Here is a 22527-nt window from a genome sequence, read left to right on the forward strand (position 1 = left end):
TCAGGACCACAGCAGATGGCCCTAGATGCAAGACAATCAGAGTGAAGTGACTTGCCCAAGGTCACACAGCTAAGTAAGAGCTAAATGTCTGAGCTTAGATTCCAACTCCTGTCCTCCTGACTCCAAAGCCAGTTCTCTATCCATTGCACCACTGCCCTAGCAGTCTAGCAAGGCAAGTAAAGATATGTTGACTCCCAAATAGTATTTTACTCTCCATGACCCCATTTGGGGTTTTATTGGCAAAGGTCCTAGTGGACTTGGCCATTTCCTTCTCCAGCTCATTTTATAAATGAGGAAACTGAGGCAAGCAGCATGAGGTGACTTGCTCCGGGCCACTCACTAGAACATATCTGAGGCCAGAGTGAGCTTGGGGAGATGAGGTTTCCTGACTCCAGAATCTATCCATTGCCCCACCTAACTACTAAGTGTGTACTAGGTATAAGCAAAGTTAACTTTAGGGGCTCCTGAGTAGCTGGGGGAAAAGGAGAAGTATTTGAATTGCAGATTTTAGGGGGCAGAGATGAGCAGAGCATTTCAGGCAAGGGCCTGGAATATGTGAGAAACAGCAAGAAATCAGTCACCAGCCAGGCTCTTGCTAATGCGCTGGTCAGACCATGCCACCTTTCTGCTCAATAAAGTCTATGGGCTTCCTATGACCTACAGGATCACCTTCCACATGCTGTTTAGCCTTCAAAGCCTTCCACCTGTCCACTCCCCTTACTCTCTGACATGTTCTCTTCCCTCCAGTCACATTGCCTGACCCTCAGGAACAAGATGCTCCATTTCTTGACTCTGGGGATTCTGCTGCCCCCCCATAGCTATAATATCCATCATACTCGCCTCTATCTCTGACCTCTCATGCTTCCTCTAAGTCCTACCTAAAATGCCACCTCTTAGAAAGCCTTTCCAACCCTCCTGAATCCTAGTGCCTTCCCTCTGGGGAGTATTTTCTATTTTTCCTGATTGCAGTTTGGTTTTTGTTGCCAGGCAAACAGGGTTAAGTGGCTTGCCCAAGGCCACACAGCTAGGTAATTATTAAGTGTCTGAGACCCGATTTGAACCCAGGTACTCCTGACTCCAAGGCCAGTGCTTTATCCACTAGGCCACCTAGCCACCCCTGATTATAGTTTGTTTATATGAGGTTGTTTATTGTATCCCCAGTTAGGCTGCGTTCTTTGAGGGGAGGGCTCTTCTGTCTCTTTTTAGGATCCCCCCCAGCACAAGTGCCTGGCCCAAGGTCACACAGCACCAAGTAAGCCTTAATGAGTGTTGATTAATTGATTGATTGGATCATAGAAGCAATTGAGAGCTAATGAAACTTCTTAAGGAGAGATTGACTTAGAACCAGAGATCTAGGAAAATCATTCTGGCAGCAGCTGTGAGGAGGATGCAAAAAGTGGAGGTAGAGAGGCCAGTTAGGAGGTAATGGGGGCCTTATAGGAGTGAAAAGCAGTAGGGAGATGGGGCAACAGGAGAGGGAGGGGAAAATGAAAGGGGGTCAGGGAGAGATAGTGTTCTGGAAGCATCCATAGGACAGAGTGAAGGAAGACTCCAGGGCTGTGAACCAGTGTAGCTGCAAAAAGATGGTGGAACTCTCAACAGGATGTCAGTTCCAAAGGCTTCTTTTTTTTTTTAGGTTTTTTGGCAAAATAATGGCATTAAGTGACTTGCCCAAGGCCACACAGCTAGGTAATTATTAAGTATCTGAGGACAGATTTGAACTCAGGTCCTCCTGACTCCAGGGCTGGTGCTCTATCTGCTGCACCACCTAGCTGCCCCCCAAAGGTATTTGAGTGCCCCTTGGGGTCACAGTTGAAGCATTCTTCACTGACCTCCTAGGCTCATTAGGCATTCTTCCCTTTTACATCTTACACTCCAGACTAAGTAGATTTCTTGCTGTTTCTCACATATTCTAATGGGCCTTAAATGTTGGGGTGTTTATTTTATATAAATTGTACCTATCATTCAATTCCCATCTTGCCTTCCCTCTAATCTTCAAGCTCTCCCTGTCTATCAGCTGCTTTCCTGCTGTCTACAAACACATCCATGGCAGGGATGAGCTGGTGGGAAAATGTAAGGAGGCAAACATTTTTAAGCATAATTTACATTAACACTTCAAGTCTAGACAATTAACAAAACAATAATCCAAGCCCTGATCCCTAGCAACTTCCAATCTATAAATGCTTAAGACTGAAAATTTAAAGATTGCTCCCAAGTCTGTTGGAAATGGTTCCCATACACCCCTGCATCTGTCTCCCCATTCTCAAAAATCCCTCCATGGCCTGTCCATCCCCACTCTCTTGATGTTTCTCTCCCCCCTTTAATAGCCCAATTCTTTTGTAGTCACCTACACTAGATGCCTCCACTTCTCTCTTCTGGCTCCAAAATAACAATTGATCTGCTAATGACTGTTTCTCAGGCCTCCTCCATCTTGACTTCTCTGCAGCCTTGGACACTGGTGACTATCCTCTTTTTGCCCCAGGTTTCCTTCCTACTTCTCCTACAGGTCTGATGGCTCCTTCTTAGGTCTCCCTCCCTTGTTGGATGGCCAGGTAACTATGGCTGCCCCCCAAGGCTTCGTCCTGAGCCCTCTTTTTTTCTCCCTCCATTCTGTGTCCCTTGGTGACTTCATCAACTATCATGGATTCAATCATCTCTGAGCAGGTGATTCTCAGATCTCTTTATGCTTCTTCTGCTGAAATCCAGACTTCCAAACTCATTATCTCTAACCGGGGTTCCGTACACGTCTTAAACGGAGCGTGTCCAAAGTAACTCATTTCCTTTCCCCAAAAATCTTTCCTTGTTCCTCTTTGTCCTAGGCTTAAAACCTCAATCAGCTGTCAAGCCCGGTTGACTTCAGTATCCCAACATCCCTCCAATATATCCCCTCCCCCACCTACATGCCTATCTTCCTCACTTTATTCCTGGGCTATGGCAATGGTAGCTGGGGGGGTGGGGGTGGAGACCCATCTTCCAATCCATCCTCCATTTAGCCACCAGAGGGATTTTCCTAAAGGCCTGGTCCTATCACATCACCCTCCCCTTCTTCCCTGACCCCCCAAGCAACCCTCCTAATGGCCCCCCAGTGCCCAGAAGATCAGGTGTAGATTCCTCAATGGGCTTTTAAAGCCCTTTGTATCCTGGTCCCGTCCCACCTTCTCAGTCTTCTCACCCCTAATACTTTCTTCCTCCCCCTCTGAAAGCAGTGACATCTCTTCTGGCTTCATTGAGGCCTCCCGGCTTTGAGTCCCAACCAAACTGTTACCTTCCTTGGAAAGTTCGTCCCTTCCTCCCTGATATTCCTTCTTTCCAAGTCAGGTTCTTTCCCCTACAGAAGGTGAGCTCCTGGGGGGCAGGGGCTCTTTTGCCTTTATTTGCAGCCCCAGGGTTCAGCCCAGTGCCTGCTATAACAGCGGGCATTGAATAAATGCTTATCAGGGCCCGTTTCCACAGGGATTACAAACACTAGTCCATCAGACGTGACACAGAAATCTAGCGGTGCCCACTGTGTTCCCTGCCCTGCCAGGCGGGCAAAGCTTTGAAACCGGTCCTCGCGGATGAGCCTGGCTGCTCCCTCTCCGAGGCACCCACGAATGTGCCTACCACGGGTGGCACCGTGTGTCCTCACGGCCCGCAGCTGCCCCCTCCCCAGGCCTGGTGCCGGGGCACCCCGCCACCCGCCTCCTCTCCCTGCGGCCATCCCCGGGGCTCCTCTGGAGGCCTGGGCTGCAGGAGGGGGACCGCGCCCCGAGGCCGGGGAGGCTCTCTCCTGCTGGGGCAGGGCTGGCCCAGGCCGGGCCCTCGGCCGCGGGACCGGGTAGGGGGTCGGCCGAGCTCCGAAGGGTCGGGGGCGCTGTGAACCCCGCGGCGGGCGCCGCTCCGGGGCCCCGGGCCAGGGCGGGCGCGGCTCGGGCCGGGCCCCGCGGGCGCCCCCAGGCCCGGCTCAAGATGTCGGCCGGGCCCAGCGGAGGCCGCACGTGGGCAGGCTGCGCCCGGGCGCACGTGCTCCGGCGCGCCCCGCCCCCGCCCCGCCCCGCCCCGGCGCGCGCCGCGCCCGCCCCGCCCCGCCGCGCTCCGGCGCGCGCCCGCCCGCCAGCCAATCGCAGGCCTCGGCCCGCCCCGCGCCCTGCGCCCCCGCGCGCCCCGCGCCCCGCCCCGGCGCGCCTCCCGCGGCCTCGGCCCCGCCCCCACGGCCGGCCCGGCCCCGCCATTGGCCGCCGTGGGCCCGGGGGCGGGCGGCGGGCGCCGATTGGCCGGCGGGGCGTCACGGGGTGCGGGCGAGCTCCTTTCCAGTCGCGCCGAGGGGGCAGGCTCAGTCTTTCGTCTCCGTCTCGGCGAGCAGCGGCTGCCCAGCGCCCGCCTCCCGCCCGCGCCCCCCGCCGCCAGCCGCCTCGCCCGGGCCTCGGCCGCCGGATCTGCAGCGCCCGCGCCCTCGTCCGCGCCGCCGCCATGGTGAAGCTCGGGAAGGTGAGGAGCCGCGGCGCGGCGCCACCACGCGGGCCCCGGGGCCGCGGGGCCTAGCGGGCCCAAGCGCGCGGGAGCGGGGCGGAGCGCCACGGCGCCTGCGCGGCGCGGGGCCCGGCAAGTCTCGCGCGACTCGCGCCGGAGCCGCCGCTGCTGCCCCTACGGGCCGGGAGGCGGGAGCGCGGGGCGGCCGGAGCGCGGGGCGGCTGCGGGAGCGAGGGAGGCCGCGCGTGCGCGCTGAGCCGCGGGAGGGGCGGGGGGCGCCCGGGCCGCGCCGCGTGAGGTCATCTCCGGGCGCCGGGCCCCCGCGGGGCACACGTGTCCGGGCCGCAAGCACGTGGGCGCGGGCCCGCCCGCCTGGGGCCCTCCTCTGCAGGTGGGGGGCCGGCCACGTGGCCGACCCGATGTTCGGGGTGGGGGCGAAGATGAAGCAGGACCCCCCCCCGCCGCCTGGGAGGGCCCCCCCGCACGTGCTCCCCACGTGGTCCTGGGGGGGGCCTTCACCTGGGGGGCCCGGGCCTGCGGCGCCCCCTGAGCCCCCCGCTTGCCTTTTAGGCCGCCAAAAACCAGGAACCAAAGAAGATGGCCCCTCCCCCCAAGGAGGTGGAGGACAGCGAGGAGGAGGAGGACATGTCTGAGGAGGAGGAGGAGAGCAGCGGAGAGGAGGTGGGTGCCGCCTGGGGGGGTGGGCACCCCGGAGATGCCGGGGGATGGCCAGCGGCTAAGGAGGAATTCTGGGGCGTTTGTAAGCGTTTCTAGGCCAGGTACAGGTGAGCTCGGGCATGCTGGCAGCGAGGCAGGGCCCAGCAGCCTTTGTGCGGGTCCGTTGGTAGCGCCCAGTGGTGGGGTGTTGGGCAACTTCCTCAAGGATGAACTGAGGTGCTGTCCTTGGAAGGTGAGAAATAGTGTGGCTAGAAAACCTTGGTTTTTAAAATGTAGCAGCCTTTAAAAATGGGGGTACAGGCATTAACACAGACTGCTGGGCTACAAGTCCTGTGGGAAAGGACTTTAGAGCCTTAGGAACCCCAATCTGCAGGACAGATTTGGCTCCTTTTCATACCCTGTAAAAACAGGTTACACCAAGTCTCTTCCTGATTCTGACATGACTTGGAAGATTGGGAATTTCTGAATCCAGGGCCCACAGGGGACAAAACTAAGATCATAAAAAGCCTTGTTCAGGGGGAAACAGATAAGAGAACTAGAAGGGTCACCCAGCCCTTGATCAGCACCTCCCTGGTGCAGAGTCCTGGCTCCCCCTCAGAACACCCGGGAAAGATTAATTTAGACCAAATACTCCCTCAGGGAACTTATAGTCTAGCAGTTTAGCTTTCTTCTCCACTCCCATGGGGGTGTGGTGCATCAAAGTTACCATGTTCTATACAGAGTAGAACAAAGAAACCAGTGGAATTGCATTGCTCTTTGGCACCCAAATTAGTTTGATCAAGTTGGCTGTGGTTCTGAATTCCTTTCTCCCCTTTTCAAAATTGTTTTTAGACTGAGTCTGGCTTTTGAGCAGATCCTCAGGTTATAGTTGAAAATAAATGGTTCAGACCCTGAATTCCCTACCCTGAGGGTTGGGGGCTTGATGTAGCACTAAGATGCCCATGGGCTTGCCTTGGGTGCTCTGCTTGCCCTGGTTTTTCTTTAACTCCTTTCTGCTTATCTATTTTTTGTTTTGCATTGTGTTCCCTAACTTGAACATTCCATTTGTGGTTGTTTCTTTCCTTTAGGTCATGGTGTCCAATCTTGTAGCTTTTCTTGGGCCACATCACCTAACAAAAATTTGTCTGCATGTAGAATTTGATATTTACTTAGGATTCCAATTTAATCCTTATTATCAGTGAGTGGAATAAATTGTTAATATCCACATGAATGGCCTTTAAGGATTGCCCTATAGGACATGAGTTGAGCTTAATTGCCTTAGGTAAGAGTGTTTTGTAAACTAATACTCTGCAATTAAAAAATATCTTATTAGGTTGTGATCCCTCAGAAGAAGGGCAAGAAGGCTGTACCTACACCAGCAAAGAAGGTACCACAAACCAAAAAAGCCGTTGTTGCCACCACACCTGCCAAGAAAGCAGCTGTGACTCCTGGTAAGAAGGCAGCTGCCGTGACCCCAGCCAAGAAGGCTGCCACCCCGGCCAAAGCTGTCCTCACACCAGGCAAGAAGGGAGCTGTTCCAGCAAAAGCAGCTGCCACTCCAGCAAAAGCAGCGGTGCCCCCAACCAAAGGGGCAAAAAATGGGAAGAATGCCAAGAAGCAAGACAGTGAGTCTGAAGAAGAGGATAGTGAGGAGGATGAAGATGAAGAATTTGAGCCTCCTAAAGCCACAAAGATGGGAGCAGCTCCCACCAAACAAGACTCTGAGGAGGAGGAGGATGAAGATGAGGAGGAGGAGGACAGTGATGAGGATGAAGAAGATGAAGATGGTAATCATTGTTTGTATTCTGGTCATGGTAAAGAACTTTAGGAAATGTCTGAGCTTTCTCATGGGTTTCACTTAGCAGAGGTTTTTCTCTATCTCAGTGGAGGCTGCATCATCCTGAAACCAGCCAATCCAGTGTCTAATCCTGGCAAAGTAGTGCAGCTGGTGCCTTTTTTTCCAGTTACTTGTGTAGACAGTTTTCAACATTCATTTTTGTAGAATTATTCTCCCCATTCCCAAGAGGGCAGGCAATCTAATCTAGCTTATGTTGTACAATCCTATTAAACGTATTTCCATATTAGGCACTTTCTGAATGAGATCAGAATGAAAAGGTGGAAAACATTCTGCTTTGATCTGTGTTCAGACTTCATAGTCCTTTGTCTGGGATGTAGATGTGTGCCTGTTTCTTAGTTCTGTTGGATTCTCTCTGATGAACTCATCCACATCTTGGGCATAGGACTCTGGTGGATTTTTTTTTTATTTATTTTTTATTTTTTTGCAAGGCAAATGGAGTTAAGTGGCTTGCCCAAGGACACATAGTTAGGTCCTTATTAAGTGTCTGAGGCTGGATTTGAACTCAGGTACTCCTGACTCCAAGGTCGGTGCTTTATCCACTGTGCCATCTAGCCACCCCCTCTGGTGGATTCTTTTCTTTGATTTTATTCAGGATGAGTTAGATATTTAAGTTCATCCTGGATCCCATAGAATGTGGTAAAATGGTAATGATCCCTAGGGCACTTATCAATATCTTGATATAGTTAAGACATGGCCTGGAAAGCTTGGGGTTTGTTGATCAGTAGGAAGGATTGTTGTCCTCATTTATCTCTGTTCTTCCCTCATGGGAGAGAACTCAAATAGAGTTGTTGTTTTAGACTCAGAAGAAGAAGCTATGGATACCACCCCTGCCAAAGGGAAGGCTGCTGTGAAAGCAGCTGCTGGGAAAGCTGGGAAAGCCAAGGAATCCGAGGAGGAGGATGAGGAGGATGAAGACGATGAGGATGATGACGATGAAGATGAGGAGGAGGAGGAGGAGGAAGAAGAGGAGGAGGAAGAGGAAGAAGGTGAGGATTAGAGAAAGAAATCTTTAGATCAGTGGGTTCCTCCAGATAGGAATTTGTCTGGCCCTCTTCTTGGCTCTGTTCTTCTCATCTCCAGGGTGAAGCAGGTACTTGGGGATTGACTGGGTGGCAGGAGGTGGTGATGCACTGCTGGTCTTGTCTTTACAGCAGTGCCTGTGAAAGAAGCACCAGGGAAGAGGAAAAAGGAAATGGTCAAACAGAAAGCCCCTGAAGCCAAGAAGCAGAAACTAGATGGTAAGTGTAGCTGCTGAATCATGCTTGGGTACGGGGCAGGGGGCCTAGTGACTGGGCACAAGTGATGATCTGCCAAGGGACTTAATTCTGAAGCCTGATGGATCCTCGCTATATGCTGATGTGCTCACCTGCTTCTGCATCTCTATGGTGAAGCCCCTTTTCTGTCATAACCCACATTATTTTTTTGTATCAGCTGAAGCATCATCTACAAATTTCAATCTCTTTGCTGGTAACCTGAACTTCAATAAAACTGCTTCTGAGCTCAAAACCAGCATCACAGACTTCTTCTCTAAAAAGGACCTTACTGTGGTGGATGTCCGCATTGGCGCCAGCAGGTAAGGAGCTGGGGTGAAGCCCTCCAACTCCTCTGCCGGGTGTGGGTGCTCAGTAGAGGGGCCAGCATGGGAGCCCAGAGCCACCCCCACTGCCTCCATCTGAGGCATGGTTGGTGGTCTAGGGTGTCTTGGTCACCAGTGAGCTGGAGGTGGCCTTTTGGTCAGTCTCTTGGTGAGCCAGCCAGTCGTGTTGGTTTGACTTTGGCAAAAGGGTTTTTTCCCACACTTAGATGTTGGCTCTGACTTGGAGACTTGCCTCCAAGTCACTTTCTGAGATTCTTAGATGAGGGGGGAGGACCAATGGTGGCATGTGTGCTAGAAGGAGTGAAGAAGTGCATGCGAAGTCCCTCCTCCACTCTTTTTTTCCCCCCCTCCAGGAAGTTTGGCTACGTGGAGTTCGAATCTGCAGAAGACATGGAGAAGGCTATGGAATTCAGTGGCTCCAAAGTGCTCGGCTCTGAAATTAAGCTAGAAAAAGCAAAAGAGAACAAGAAAGGTGTGGGGGAGGGAAGACTGGGGGGAGGGGATGGCTTTCATTGTGGCCCCCCCATTGAAATCTGACAAAGATTCCTCTCTTCTCTAGACCGTGATGCAAGGACACTGTTTGTCAAGAACCTGCCATACAAAGTGACTCAGGAGGAGCTAAAGGAAGTGTTTGAAGATGCCATTGAGGTCAGACTGGTCTGCACCAAGGATGGGACCCCCAAAGGGTAAGTTGTGTTTGTGGGGGGGCAGGCTCTGAATCCCCTGTCACCTTGGGCAAAAATCACTGAAAATCCTGTTTGGTTTTAGCTGCATGGAGTAGAAAATTTCTTTTTTTAAGAAGTGAAGGTAGACTCCAAATCTCACTCAGATAATGGAACAGCTGCCACAGGGGGTCCCCACTGGTGATGGCTACTCTTGCTGCTGGCATCCATCCTCCCTTGGGGTCCAGGCTCAACCTCAGCCCTTGGGTCGACCCTGGCAGGTTTTTGTCCCTGAAGGTCTTCTCTGACTGACCTGCCAACTCCTTGCTCCCATTTTCCCCAGAATTGCCTACGTGGAGTTTAAGACAGAAGCCGATGTAGACAAGGCCTTGGAAGAGAAGCAAGGCACTGAGATCGATGGCCGGGCCCTCATCCTGGACTACACAGGGGAGAAGAGCCAGGGCCAGGAGAATTCCAGGGGGAAGAACAACTCTTGGGGCAGCAGCAACAGCAAGCCCATGGACTCGAAGACGCTGGTCCTGAACAACCTGGCCTACAGTGCCACCGAGGAGAGTCTGCAGGAGGTCTTTGAGAAGGCCACCTCCATCAGCCTGCCCCAGAACAACCAGGGCCGGCCCAAAGGGTAAGGGGGCTGGTCGCTGCCTTCCTGGGGAGGGGGCTGCAGAGGGTGGAGCAGACAAGGTATGCTACCACTGCCTCCAAGGCCTGCTGGCTGAGTCTCACTGTCCTTGCTTAGGTATGCCTTTATCGAGTTTGCCTCTGTGGAAGACGCCAAGGAAGCTTTGACGACTTGTAACAACATTGAGATTGAAGGCAGAGCCATCCGGCTGGAGCTGAAGGGACAGAAGACATCAAATGCAGCTCCCCGAAACCGTAAGTGGGGATGGACTGGGATTAATGCAGCTCTGTCACAGCAAAAGTGCAGGATGTTGGATGTGATGACTAATTATCTGAGAATTGCTGATGAAACTTATAGAAAATTCCTCTAGATAGTCAAGTTCTGATCTAGCTCCTGTCTCCCTCCCTGTGAGCCCCCTTGCAACTGTCAGACCCTCAGGGCTGATGGTTGCTTCTCCTGCCTTCCTTCCCCAGAGTCCTACAAAACCTTGTTCGTCAAAGGCCTCTCTGAAGATACAACGGAAGAAACGTTAAAAGATTCGTTCCAAGGCTCAGTAGGCGCCAGGATAGTCACAGACAGGGAGACAGGGTCTTCGAAAGGGTATGTGCTGGCAGCTGTCTGGGGGGGAGGGTTTCCCAGGGGGTTCTCAGGTCTTCTCATTGAGCTCCTCCCCGTCTCCCCGTGATGGGCCTGGATTCGCACGAGAAGAACATAAATTTACACTTCGCACTGTCCTGTGGCCCCTGTAATCCCAGGGTTTCACTTGTCTGTGGTTGTGAGACAGACCCAGAAAATGGGGACCCTGAGTTAGGGGATTTGGAACAACTTGGAAGGTGTCTGGAGGGAGGAGGAGCTTTTCCGCACTGACCCCGCTGACCCCACCTTAGGTTCGGTTTTGTGGACTTTGGCTCAGAGGAAGAGGCCAAAGCCGCAAAAGAGGCCATGGAGGATGGGGAGATCGATGGAAATAAAGTAACCCTGGACTGGGCCAAGCCTAGCGGCTTCGGAGGCAGAGGAGGTGGCCGTGGCGGTGGCGGTGGAGGCCGGGGTGGCTTCGGCGGCCGAGGGGGCGGCAGAGGTGGCCGAGGCGGCTTCGGAGGCAGAGGCCGAGGAAGCTTTGGAGGTGAGTGTGGGACTTTGGTCCCAGCATAGACTGAGTCTGGGGGTGGGGGACCATGGGCACACGCGGTGTTCATGGCCTCCCTCACACACACAGGTCGGGGCGGTTTCCGAGGAGGCCGAGGAGGCGGAGGTGGAGGTGACACCAAGCCACAAGGAAAGAAGACGAAGTTTGAATAGCTTCCCCCCTCTCTTTACCCCCGCCACATGGAACGGACTCTGGGGGTCTCACACTGTCGTCTAATCACCGACAGCCTTCTGAGGACATTCCAGGACAGACTGGCGGCCCGCGGTGTTTTGGAGCCACCTGGATGACATTTCAAGGGAGAGAGCGCGGCGGTTTTGACTGGACGGATGGTCCATATAAACTTTTTGGAGAGCTGGGTGATAGCTGTGGGAGTTCCTTCCCCTTTTTGTCTGAGTCGTCTTGAGTTTCTAATGTTAATACCCCGTGTACAAAACCATTTTTCCTACAAACTCTAGTGCTTTGAGCTTTCATTTTTCTCCCCTTTTTGGCTGTAAAGAAAAACAGCAAATGTGTGCTCACGGTTCCTGCTTTGGCAGCCTGTCTGGGACGCATTAAAAGGGCCTAACCTGGTGCCGGACTGTTTCCTCAAGGGCTTTGTGACCGAGGCACCCAACCAAGAAGTGACCCCCGGCTGCCTCTGCCACAGAGGACACGTGGCTGCCTTTGGGTTTAGAGGTCCAGGCCTTGGGGGGGGGTCACCTGGCTGATGATTGGGAGAACCTATGGTTCCTCCCAGGAATTTCAATTGATGGGTGCCAAGGGGCCCCCAGACACCCTGTAAGAGCATGAGTCACCAAGGACGACCCCCCCAGCCTGGCCCTGGTTCCAGAAGGGTCCCAGATAGCTTGGCTAGGACAGCCTAGAGCTTGTGTAGAATGGGGGGGCTGGCAAAGAAAGCTCCCCACTCGGCTCCTTGGGGTTGTTGCTCTACCCAAGAGTAAGGTTTTTACCAGTTGCCAGGTGTCCCTTTGGGGCAACCTTGTCTTGAGAGGGTCTTCTGCCCTCCTAACCTTTTGGTGTGTTCTGTTGCTGCCAGGGGCAAGAAAGTGAGGCCCGCCCACTAGGCCCACTCTGGCCACCAGAGGCCTCTGCCCCCTAGTCTGAGCTTCTGGGGAGATTGCTTGGCTGCTGGGCGGGGTGAGCATTTTGCAAGAAGTATCCTGCACTGGGGGCCGCAGGCCTCTGAGGCTGGGCGGGAGGAGGGGGCTCCAGGTGGGCCTGGTGCCCGGGAAGCCTGCAGCCATTTTAGAATTGCCACCAGCAAATGGTTGGAGGCCGTGCCGCCCCTTGCCAGCAGATGGCAGCAGAGGCCCCGGCCTGAAGGTGGCTGCCCGCCCGCACCCTGTGGACGGCCGAGTGTGGGCCGTGGAGAGTGGGAAAGGGAGGCCAGAGGACGCGGTGAGGAAGCGTGACTGGCCAGGCCGGCACGGGCATGCCGTGTGCACAGGGTTTCCTTGTGCAGGGCCAGTGGTGAGGGCTGCGGCTGGGAAGGGCCCCGGGTTTAACCCCAGACATGAGGGCAAGACAGGATTCAAAGGAGGATTTAAACCCAGGGCTTCAAAGGCCACCGCTGTAGCATGTTGGACTCGCCGACGCTCTGGAAAGTGAAATTGGTCCTGTGGATTTCTATCCTGGTCTGGGGAGAGCCAGGCAGGTGTGGGGGCTCCTTCCAGCTTGAGTCTGCACTTGACCCCCTGAGCTCGTCCCATTGGCCAGGGCACCTCAAGGAGACCTGGGGGACTGGTCAGTGGAGAGCCAAGAGGAGGGAGAGGCCCTGCTCCTGGACCATCTGATGGAGGGGCTCCGGGCCCCAACTGCACTTGGCGCCAGTGCCAGTGGGGAAGTCACTCCCCGTGCCACCTGCTGAGGCGGGATGGGCCCTCCCAGGCCAGGCTGGTGTAGCCTGCTGCTGCGCAGCCAGTGGCCACAAGGCTGGCTCTACCTGCGACCCTCTCTGAGCCTTTTCTAGCCTTCCTCCGGGTCCATCCAGGGGCCCCCACCTGATCCCATCTTCTGCAGAAAGTATTCCCAAACAGGGCTTTCAAAGTTTTTAAAATTTATCTCGTCACATATTTGCCAATTTACCTTAATGTCTGCCCCACCCACCCCATGAGGTCACCTAGGAGTGAACCTATTCGTGGGCCAGGCTGCCCCGCCCCCAGCCCTTCTCTGGAAACCCCTCCTCATCCGGCCTCTTCCTGTGTCCTGGGAAGCAAGGCCAGGGGTTGAGCAAAGTCACTATCAAGTGCCAGGGCGAGGTGCTCTCTTGCATTATGGCTAACTAATCAAAGACCACGCCATCACAGGTGATGCCATGACAAGCATGAGAACCGGATGGGGCTGTGCCAAGTCACCAGAGCGCTCTGGGTCCAGGGCCTTCTCCAAAGGGCAGGAAGGAGGGAGAGCAATCTTAGAACTCCACGTTTTGAAAACAATCTTTACACATAATTGGGGAAATAGAATCTGCCCTGGGCCCACATCCTAGCCACTCGACCAGCTCCTTGTGCCTCCGGACCCATCCTGCTGCCCCTCCTTGGTCTCCCTTTCACCCCGTGGGCCCCTCTTGCCTGGTTCCCCCTCCAGAACTGTTGGCCCTTTGGATGCCCGTGAGTCCTCCAGCAAAGGCCGGAGACAGGGCTCCACTCCCCCAACAACCTGCACCTCCTTCGGCCTAGTTGCTCCTCCATTCTGGTCACTGCAAGAATTGCTTCCTCCGCCTTTGGAAGGATTCGAATCTGGGGATGTGCCCCCATGAGATGGGCATCCCAGCCATGTCCTGCCTCAGCACCTCCTCCGGTGGGCAGGGGGGCTCGTGGTCTGATGGCCCATCGCTCCTTCCTCCCGCCATGTCCTTCCCATCCTCTCCACCCTCTAGGTTCATCCCGTGAGTATTTTCAGATGCCACCTTGTCTTTGACCCTGGGCACCGCTAGGTGGCGCGACACGCCAGCCTTGTAGTCCAGCCTCAGCTAGCTGCGACCTTGGGCAGCCGCTTAACCCCATTGCTGTATTTCCAAAAAATCCCCAAATGAAAAAACCTCTTCAGCTTTTTATTCGGCTGGGTTCTTCTAGAGAACTCCATCCTTTCTGGGGTGCCTTGTGACCCCCTTTGGGCCACCAGGTAAAGGCCAGGGATCTCTGCTCAGAATCACTGAAAGGCCTAAGGTTAGTGAAAGATAAGTTTCTAGGCACCGGCAGGCCTAGAGGCCTAGGCTTGCCATCTTCTCTGGCCCCGAGCCAGGACGGGCAGCAGGAGCCCAGAGGCCTGGAGTCCGAGATTTAGAACTGGAAAAGACCTGAGAGAGACCAGAGCCCTTTATCTGACAGAGAAGGAAACTGAGGCCTAGAGGGAAAAGTTCACTTGCTAATTGCCATTAAGGCATAGCTCCAGTCCAAGCCTCTGAAGTGGGCAGGTTCGGGCAGAGGGGCAAAACAATTTGATGCTTAACAAATCATAATGGGAGAGTTTGAGTGTCTGATACCCATGAGAGTGGGCGACTTCTGGAAGGATCCCCACGTGCCAAGTATGGGAATGCATTTAGACCCTACATCCACATCGTCACATTTTTTTGGTGTGAGGGATTTCCAGCATGGAAACTCCCTCTGTCAAGGTACTGGGGCCTCAGGAAGCAATGACTCCTATAGCCCTGAATACGCAGTAAAGGTGGCTCCCCAACTCCTGGCAGGGACTTTGTGGTTGCAATGCTGGCAAAGGAGTGTCTCGTGCCCATTGGTCAGCGGAACCTCGGGAGAGGCTTCAGGCTCAGCTCAATCCTGGACTGAGCCGGGCAGCCCTGCTGCTCCCAGAAACGGGGGGGGGTCCTGAGTTCTTAGCCAGGTGGCCTCGGGTGGGACCGCAGGGGCAGGAAACCTCCCAGTGGCCTACCTGGAGGCAGCAAGCAGCGGCCCTGGTGGCAAGACTCTCGGGACGGACGTGAGCCCCGGGAGACCAAGTCAAGGCGGACGTCTGGCCCCATCAGTCTTGCAGCAGCCCAGTGAGAAGGCCTGGGAAGCCAGCGCCCTCCCCCTGCCCTGGACTGGACGACCCGAGCCACGGACCAGTTCTCCGGTTTCCTTCCTGTTCTCCGGGAGCTATCACTGAAGCGCCGGGTTTACCTTCCTTCCTTCCTGCAGCCCGTAGTGAGGCACTGGGAGGAGCCCGAGAGCCCACTTTACAGAAGATGACGACTGAGGTCCGGGGCACCAGAGGCTCCCAACCAGCTGGTCCAAAGGCCACCCCTGAGGGGCAGGGCCTGGCCACAGGAATCTCCGTCCGGCCTCGTCAGACCCAACAAGGCCCACCTTCAAGGCGCTGCTGTTCTAAGGGGAAAGAGATCCCACCCCGGACATGGAGGAAGGGGCCGCCATGCTTGGGTGGCTTCTTCCCTGCCCTCCTTATCTATCTCTAAAAAAAGGGGAAGGGGCAGGGTTTGGGCCAGGGGACCTGAAACCCCTTTTTAGCCATCCTGGCCCTGTGAGGCACAGAGGTCACCAGCTACCCTTGAGCTTGGGGAACTGAGGTTGGGAGGCCAAGAAAAAAAGGGTGGGGGATTCCTATCTTATTCTCCCCTCCCCCACCTTCAGAGGCCCCTAGGCCCCGGCCAGAGATGGGATGGAAGGAGAAGGAAGTCGGAGGGACAGGACCCAGCCGTGGGGTGAGTTTTCACATCTCCCTTTTTATTAACAAAATTAGACCGAATTGTGAGACAGATCTGTCCGTTGGGCTCCCAGGTGGGCTAGGGGCTGTGGCCACCCATCTCCACACTTAAGACCCCCCAACACACTCGTACTTTTATAAATACAGGTCCCCCTTTCTCTCCCAATCACAGATCTGGGGGAGTAGGAAGGAAGGTGGATGAGTGATTTCACTTCTGAGACGGAAGAGGGATGAGGTGAGAGGCGACCTGGGGGGCAGAGGAAAGGGGCACCTGCTGCCCTTCTCTCTTCTGCCTCCTAAGAGCCTTCATAAATAAAACTTCACAGTAGCTAAGAAAAGCCTAACTCCCGGCGCCTTCCCGGGCCACCTGCCCAGGTGGGGCGGCCTTGACTGGCGGCGGCTCTGCGCAGGCCAGGGTCGAGCGCGGGCTCGAGAGTCAGTGGGCCAGGACATCCAGCGTCCCAGACGTGAAAGGATTCCAGAGGGGGGCTTTGAGGTAGTCAGAGCGAACAGCCTTCCCGTCCCAAGGCCGGCGGGCTCTGGGAGGCAAGATGAGCGGCTCGCCAGCTTGACCCAACGTTCTCGAACCCGGTGACTGCAGGGGCGTGGCCGGGCACCTGGCATCCCGAGAGGGTCTAGTGGTGATGGAGGCGGTGGCTTCTGCAGGCCCGTTAGTGCAAGGGCCACCGGGGGGCCAGAGGGGCCGCAGGCCTGCCTCGACCCTTAAGCCCAGTCGCCAGAGCCTACGTCCCTGTGACCAGAATACTTGCCTGTGGCATATCTGGGCAGTGGGGTGTTGAGCTAGCGGGAAGACTGGGGGTCTCCCCAGACTATCACCCACCCACCCCATCCCCCCACTCAAGAGGCAGCTTTGCCCCCCATGTGGAAGGTGAGTCTCCTAAAAAAGAATGAAAAGGAAAAAGGCCGATCCCGTGAGCATGGAGGTCAGTCAGGGTCACCTCCCCATGCCAGGGCCCAGGAGACCCGCTGCGGTCACTCGGAGGAGGGTCCTTCCCAAACCAAGAGCCCGCCTGGTCCGGGCCCGGGCTCCCACCGGGAGCCCCTCACCGGGAGCCCCCGTGGGTGTTCCAGTCAGCGGGAGGGGGGTCTCGGGGGCGGCCCGAGCCGACGGCCCCTTGGCTCCTCTGGGCCACGGGCTAGAGCACCTGGAGCTTGCGGGAGCAGGTGAGGTTGCCGTGGACCAGCTCCCACATGTCCAGGAGCTCGGGCGGCAGAAGCTTGTGGACCACCAGCATGGAGCGGAAGAAGCAGGGCTCCTTGTTCATGGGGCTGCTCTTGTTCCTCATGATGCCAAAGGTCTTGAAGCCCACGTGTGCCGTGGGCCGCACGCCGAGGGCCTGCAGGCACATGCCCAGGAAGACGTCGTCGATGGGGTAGAGCTCCAGGCTCTCGGAGGCGTGGAAGAGGCGGCGGGCCAGCCCGCCGGCCATGAGGAAGCCCCCGCCGCCCGCGTAGGGTGGGTAGAAGGGCTTGCTGTACAGCGGCCCGGGGATGTAGTATTTGTTGTCCTTCCTGCGGATGGGCCGGGCCCGCGAGAGCACGTCGCCCACGAACAGGTCCTCCTCGGGCCGCCGGTCGGCCAGGTACTCCAGCAGGTTGTCGGGACTGACGAAGACGTCGTCGTCGCCCTTGAAGATGAAGCGCACGCGGGGGCAGAAGGTGGCCTGCCACTTGAGGAAGTGGACCTCCTTCAGGGTCAGGTTGAAGAAGGTGTCCAGGAAGTCCCACTGGAGGATGTCACCGTAGAGCCGGTCCTCGTAGGCCAGCAGTTGCTGGTAGTGGGCCCGCTCCGCCTCCTGGGAGGCCGTGCCCAAGAGGAAGAGCGTGCGCACGGCCCCCCGGCCCCCCTGGGCCGGCCGCTCCAGGCCCCAGGTCCGCCGGATGGCCTCGCGCCGGTCGTGCTGTGTGATGATGGACTTCACCACCACCAGCAGGTAGACCTCCCCGGCGCACTTCTCCGGGTGGTTCATCAGGATGGGGAAGTAGCGGCAATGACGGTAGAGCAGAAACCTCTGGAAATGGGGCTCCAGCCCCCGGAACCAGGCTTCCCTCGACAGGTTGGCGTTGGCAGAGCAGTTGGAGACCCGCACATCCCAGACCGGGGTCTCGTCATCGGCGTGGGGTGCGGGGATCTTGGCCTTCCTGGGGATCCTCCAGAACCCGATGGAGTCGGAGAGGCCGCCGGGAAGCTTGCCGGCCTTGCCTTGCTCCGTGTGAGCCTGGGAAGGGTCAAAGAACTGGCTTGGGGTCAGGCCTCGCTGCAGGACCGTCAGCGCCACCAGCACCACCAGGGACAGGCACACCGAGCGGTAGATGGTCTTCTTCCTAGGGAGGAAGGGGGCAGGAGGGGTTAGTAGAGCTCCCCGCTGCCCATCCCTCAGCCCCCCCAACTGACCGACTGGGCTCCAGCAGGAAGGGAAGGGCTGCCAGGCCCTGTTGTTAGCCACACTTTACAGAGTTGGGGAGACCGAGGCAGGCCGGGGTTCAAGTGACCGGCCAGCGGTCACCGTCTGCAGCCAGACCTGAGCTGGGGCCAGGCAGGGAGGGTCGGCAGCTCCTTGGGGTGGGGGTGGGGGGGCCTGACCAGCTTCAGTTCAGGTCAGAAAGACACCCTTTGGGGTTCAGCTCAGAGATTCCCAAGAGAGCTAATGGGGGTGTGGGGCAGCAAGGGGAGGATCACCCTGAGGCCAGCGGGAAAGTGGTCAGTCAGGTGAGCAGCAGCTGGAAGGGCCTGAGGCCCCCAAGTGCCTCATCATAGATTCGAGGACACCGAGGCAGGGAGGGACTGCGGGGCGCTAAGTGGCTGAAAGGGGCTCCCCAGAATCATAGATCTAAAGCTGGAAGGGCCCTTAATCAACCCAACCTACAGATGAGGAGGCTGAGGCTGAGGCCAAGGCAGGGCCCTTGGCCACTCCCCTCCACTGCCCCCACCCCCAGGGGTGGAGGTGGCCGGACCTCTCCAGAGCAGGGCCTTCTGGGGCCGCATCCTCTCCGGGCATTAGCATCCAGGTGACCCCCAAGTCAGCAGAGGCTTCAGAACTGGGCTTTTTGAAGATATAAACTGGGTTAGGAAGGAAACCAACTGGGGCAGCTAGGTGGCGCAGTGGACAGAGCACGGGCCCTGGAGTCAGGAGGACCTGAGTTCAAATCCGGTCTCAGACACTTCATCATGACCTAGCTGTGTGGCCTTGGGCAAGCCACTGAACCCCACTGCCTTGCAAAAAAACTGGAAAAAAATAGGAAGGAAACCAACTGGATCAAAGCACCAAGTCATTTCCTTCCCATCCATACCGGGGGGGAGACCCTGGCCGAGTCACTCAACCCGTTTCACAAAGAAACTGCACGAAATTGGGGCTGAGCGATGACTGCCCCACCCCAAGCCCAAGGGACCTGAGCCTCCGTCGCGGCGACCAGGGATGGACTTGGGGACCCTCCAGCCCAACCCCCTCTTGGAAGGAGCTAAGCAGTGCTCTGCCCCGCGGGTCTCCAAGGCAGCAGGGGCAGCGGCTCCGGGGCGCCTCCCTCTGGCGCCCCCCAAGCCCCAGCGCTGGCCGCCAGCGGCCCGGCCTTGGCATCGGGCCGGCGGGGGAGGTGGGCGCAGCCCGGCCGGGCACTGGCCGGCTCTCCACGAGCCCCAAGAAGGGAGGTCGGGCCTGGGGTGTCCCAGCAGCCCGGGGGCCACTTCCCGTGACCACGTCTCGCGTCTGGCGTGAAAGGGAGCTTCAGAGGCAGACAGTGGGGGTCTGTTCCCTGGAACACTGAGCTCCAGTCCGGCGGCGGCCAGGTGCCCCTTCCCCGGGAGCCGGCAGCCTCTTCCCTGGGGGCGGGGCGGGGCCCGGGGCATCAAGGAGGCAAAGGAGAAGGAGCTGGGGGCCAGGCTGCCCGAACCCCTGTCGGGGCGTCGGGGACACAGCGGGTTCGAGTCCGGCCTCAGACACTCCGAGCAGGGCCGCCGAGGCGCGGGGCTGGTGCCTGGGCTGGGCTGGCCCGGCGGAGGCCGAGGCCGAGCAGGACCCCACCTCGGGAGCGGCTCTAGCCTAGGGCCAGCCCTGCCCCTTGGGGCCAGCCCTGCCCCTTGGGGCCACCCCCGCCCCTTGGGGCCACCCCTGCCCCTTGGGGCCACCCCTGCTTCTCGGGGCCACCCCTGCCTCTCGGGGCCACCCCTGCCCCTTGGGGCCACCCCTGCCCTTTGGGGCCACCCCAGCCCCTTGGGGCCACCCCTGCTTCTCGGGGCCACCCCTGCCTCTCGGGGCCACCCCTGCCCTTTGGGGCCACCCCTGCCCCTTGGGGCCACCCCTGCCCTTTGGGGCCACCCCTACCCCTTGGGGCCACCCCTACCCCTTGGGGCCACCCCCGCCCCTTGGGGCCACCCCCGCCTCTCGGGGCCACCCCCGCCTCTCGGGGCCACCCCTGCCCTTTGGGGCCACCCGCAATTGGGGAAGGGGAGCCCCAAGGGCAGAGGCTTCAGGTGGCCCATCCCAGGCCTCCGCCTCGAGACCAGGCAAAGGGAGGGACCCAACAGTCCGCCCTCGGTTTACAGAAGAGGAAACCGAGGCTCAGCTTGGGGCTGGATCGTCTGGTGCCCAGGGACCAGCTTGGCCCAAGGAAGAGGGAGAAGCCCAGGACTGGGTCCCGCCCCCCAGCCCGGCCCTCCAGGGCCCCAGGCGCTGCTTCAGTCCTTGGCTTCCCCGGTGGGGGGAGCCCACCCACCTCTCCGCGCCCCTTCCCTCTCCCCCAGACCTGGCCCGGACTCCACCCGGGCCACAGCGGCTCCTTAGGACTCTGGAACCAGAGAGGAGGGCGAGGAGGACGAGGCGCCCCGCGGCTGCCAGGGGCCAGCCGGGCTGGGGGGGGGGGCCGGAGCTCCCCATCAGGAGCCCCCCAGCCCCGGGCAGCCCCACCTGGCTCCACAGCCGGAGCGCGGCAAGAGGATCCAGAAGGCGCCCCCCGCCCAGGACCAAGGAGAGAGGGCCCGGGGCAGGGACTCACCACTGGCCCATGCTGGGCACAGCCGGAGGGCAGAGGGCGCAGGCAGGGCTGCCCAAGGGCTTGCTGCAGCCTCCCGGGACCCAGGAGCCGGAGAAAATGAGAGGGAAGGGGAGGGACGCGAGCAGAAGGGAGACCCGCCCCCCAAGCCTCTGGGGGCGGAGCCGGGCCCAGGCCCCCCCTGCCAGGCAGGTATTTAACCCTTGCTGGCCCTAGCACCGCCCCTGGGCCAGAGCCCGGGGCAGCCCGCCCAGCAGCTGCGGGGCTGATGCAGCTTCCCCAGGGCTGGCAGGAGACCCCCCCCCCCCCCGGGGGTCTGCCATCCTCCACCTGGGCTCCTGCGCCCAGGGCTGCCCCTTGTGACTGAGCATGCCTGGCCTGGCCCGGGGTGGAAGACCACGCAAAGCCCACCCTGGTGGGCGATGTCCCTCCCACTGTGGCCGGGCAGAGCAGTGGTCCATGCCAAGCCCGGGGGGGCCCTCCGCCAGCCCGGCTTCCGTCTCCCTCCGGGGGCTGCCGGGCCGGGGGCCCCGGGCCAGTCTGCACAGTGGCCCGGAGGCCGCCCCGGCCCCCTCCTCGGCCTTTGTTCAGCTCCTCTCGCACCCACACTTGCCCAGACCCCCTTTGCGGCTGGCGCTAGTGGTCTCTCCTCTGGCTCCCGGTCCCCCTCTGTAGAGTCGGGGCTTCTGGAGAGCCCGGACTGACCTTGCCGTCCCTCGTTGTATTTTCCACTTCAGTCTGACCCAGTGCCCGGCCCGAGCCTCAGTTTCCCAATCTGGACAAGCTGAATGGCGTTTGGGGACGGTAATGGGAATTGCAGAGGCAGCCCAGTGGAGAGCTTGGAGCTAACGGGTGGGGGTGGGAGATGAGCAAAGACCCCCGAAGGTGGGGCTCGTGCACGGAAGAGAAAGCTGAGTGACTTGGAGGGAGGGCATGTCGGGCGGGAGGCACGGCCAGTGCAAAGACTGGGAGGTCCATGAGTCGGCACCACTGCCTGCCCGGCGCGACCAGGCACCTCTGAATCCTCCACAACCCTTCCCTTGGTGACTGCCCTCTTCTGACCGTGCGGGTTCAGTTCCCGTCATGAAACTGGGTATTGGGGTTCACTTTACCTCAGAGGACTCACCCCCTTTTTTCCTGGTATTGAACTTTAACTTTTTTTTATTTTTTGTGAGGCCCCAGGGTTAAATGACTCAGTCAAGCTCACACAGCCAGTAAGTGTTTCAGGTCGGATTTGAACTCCTCTCCAGGGCCGGTGCTCTACCCTGCACCACAGCTCATCCAGAAAACAGAATTTTTGCAGGTTATAAGGCATGAAGAGACCCTAGAACATAGAACCCAGACTGCCAGAGTCAGGGAGGACCTTCCTTAGAACGTAGAATATAAAATGGCCCGGTTGGGAGGGACCTTAGTGATGCAATTTGGGGCTCAGGTGGTGAGCCAGGGTCCAGAACGAGAAAGAATTTTAGGGTCACAGCTTAGAGCGCTGAGGGGCGGACATGGATGCGTTCTACCTGGCAGGTGCCAGGTGCCTCTATTTCCCCATCCTCAGGGACCCTCCCGCGGGGTCCTGTCAGGCGGAGAGGACACAGATGGCGGTTACCCATTCAAGGAGACAAGGACTCCACAAGGTCAGCCCAGCTTAAGGCAGGAGATTCAAGCATTTATTAGAATTAGTCTAGGAGGACATGGAGCGCCAAGTGTCAGATTTAGGAGGAAGCTTAGAACATAGAAGAGGTCAGACCTGGAAGGGAGTGTCAGTTAAGGAGGAACCTTAGAACAAAAACCACAGACCGTCAGAGGGACCTCAGAATATGGAACAGCAAAGGTCAGACTTTGGAGGCTCCTTGGACC

The 22527-nt window shown here is 58.0% G+C and overlaps 2 protein-coding genes and 2 non-coding genes across 4 annotated transcripts; 3 read left to right on the top strand and 1 right to left on the bottom strand.

The window, feature by feature from the left end:
* The first annotated feature begins 4357 nt into the window (after window positions 1–4357).
* Window positions 4358–11580, top strand: NCL (nucleolin). Its single transcript, XM_074189668.1, has 13 exons — window positions 4358–4467; window positions 5020–5130; window positions 6440–6893; window positions 7762–7950; window positions 8116–8202; window positions 8396–8537; window positions 8915–9033; window positions 9121–9247; window positions 9567–9866; window positions 9981–10117; window positions 10337–10463; window positions 10751–10986; window positions 11080–11580. Exons 1-13 carry the CDS (start codon window positions 4450–4452, stop codon window positions 11160–11162), a joined length of 2130 nt encoding a protein of 709 aa, XP_074045769.1. The 5' UTR covers window positions 4358–4449; the 3' UTR covers window positions 11163–11580.
* LOC141490310 (small nucleolar RNA SNORD82) lies at window positions 8257–8326 on the top strand. Its single transcript, XR_012469150.1, has one exon. It is a non-coding gene; the product is annotated as a small nucleolar RNA SNORD82 (small nucleolar RNA).
* Window positions 10175–10253, top strand: LOC141490312 (small nucleolar RNA SNORD20). Its single transcript, XR_012469152.1, has one exon. It is a non-coding gene; the product is annotated as a small nucleolar RNA SNORD20 (small nucleolar RNA).
* Window positions 11581–16823: 5243 nt separating the features above from the next.
* B3GNT7 (UDP-GlcNAc:betaGal beta-1,3-N-acetylglucosaminyltransferase 7) lies at window positions 16824–20996 on the bottom strand. Its single transcript, XM_074190115.1, has 3 exons — window positions 20893–20996; window positions 20677–20739; window positions 16824–18012 (listed from the first exon to the last, which is right to left on the bottom strand). Exons 1-3 carry the CDS (start codon window positions 20994–20996, stop codon window positions 16824–16826), a joined length of 1356 nt encoding a protein of 451 aa, XP_074046216.1.
* Window positions 20997–22527: the final 1531 nt, after the last annotated feature.

Source organism: Macrotis lagotis, chromosome 5, assembly GCF_037893015.1.
Source record: "Macrotis lagotis isolate mMagLag1 chromosome 5, bilby.v1.9.chrom.fasta, whole genome shotgun sequence".
Lineage (NCBI taxonomy): Eukaryota > Metazoa > Chordata > Mammalia > Peramelemorphia > Peramelidae > Macrotis > Macrotis lagotis.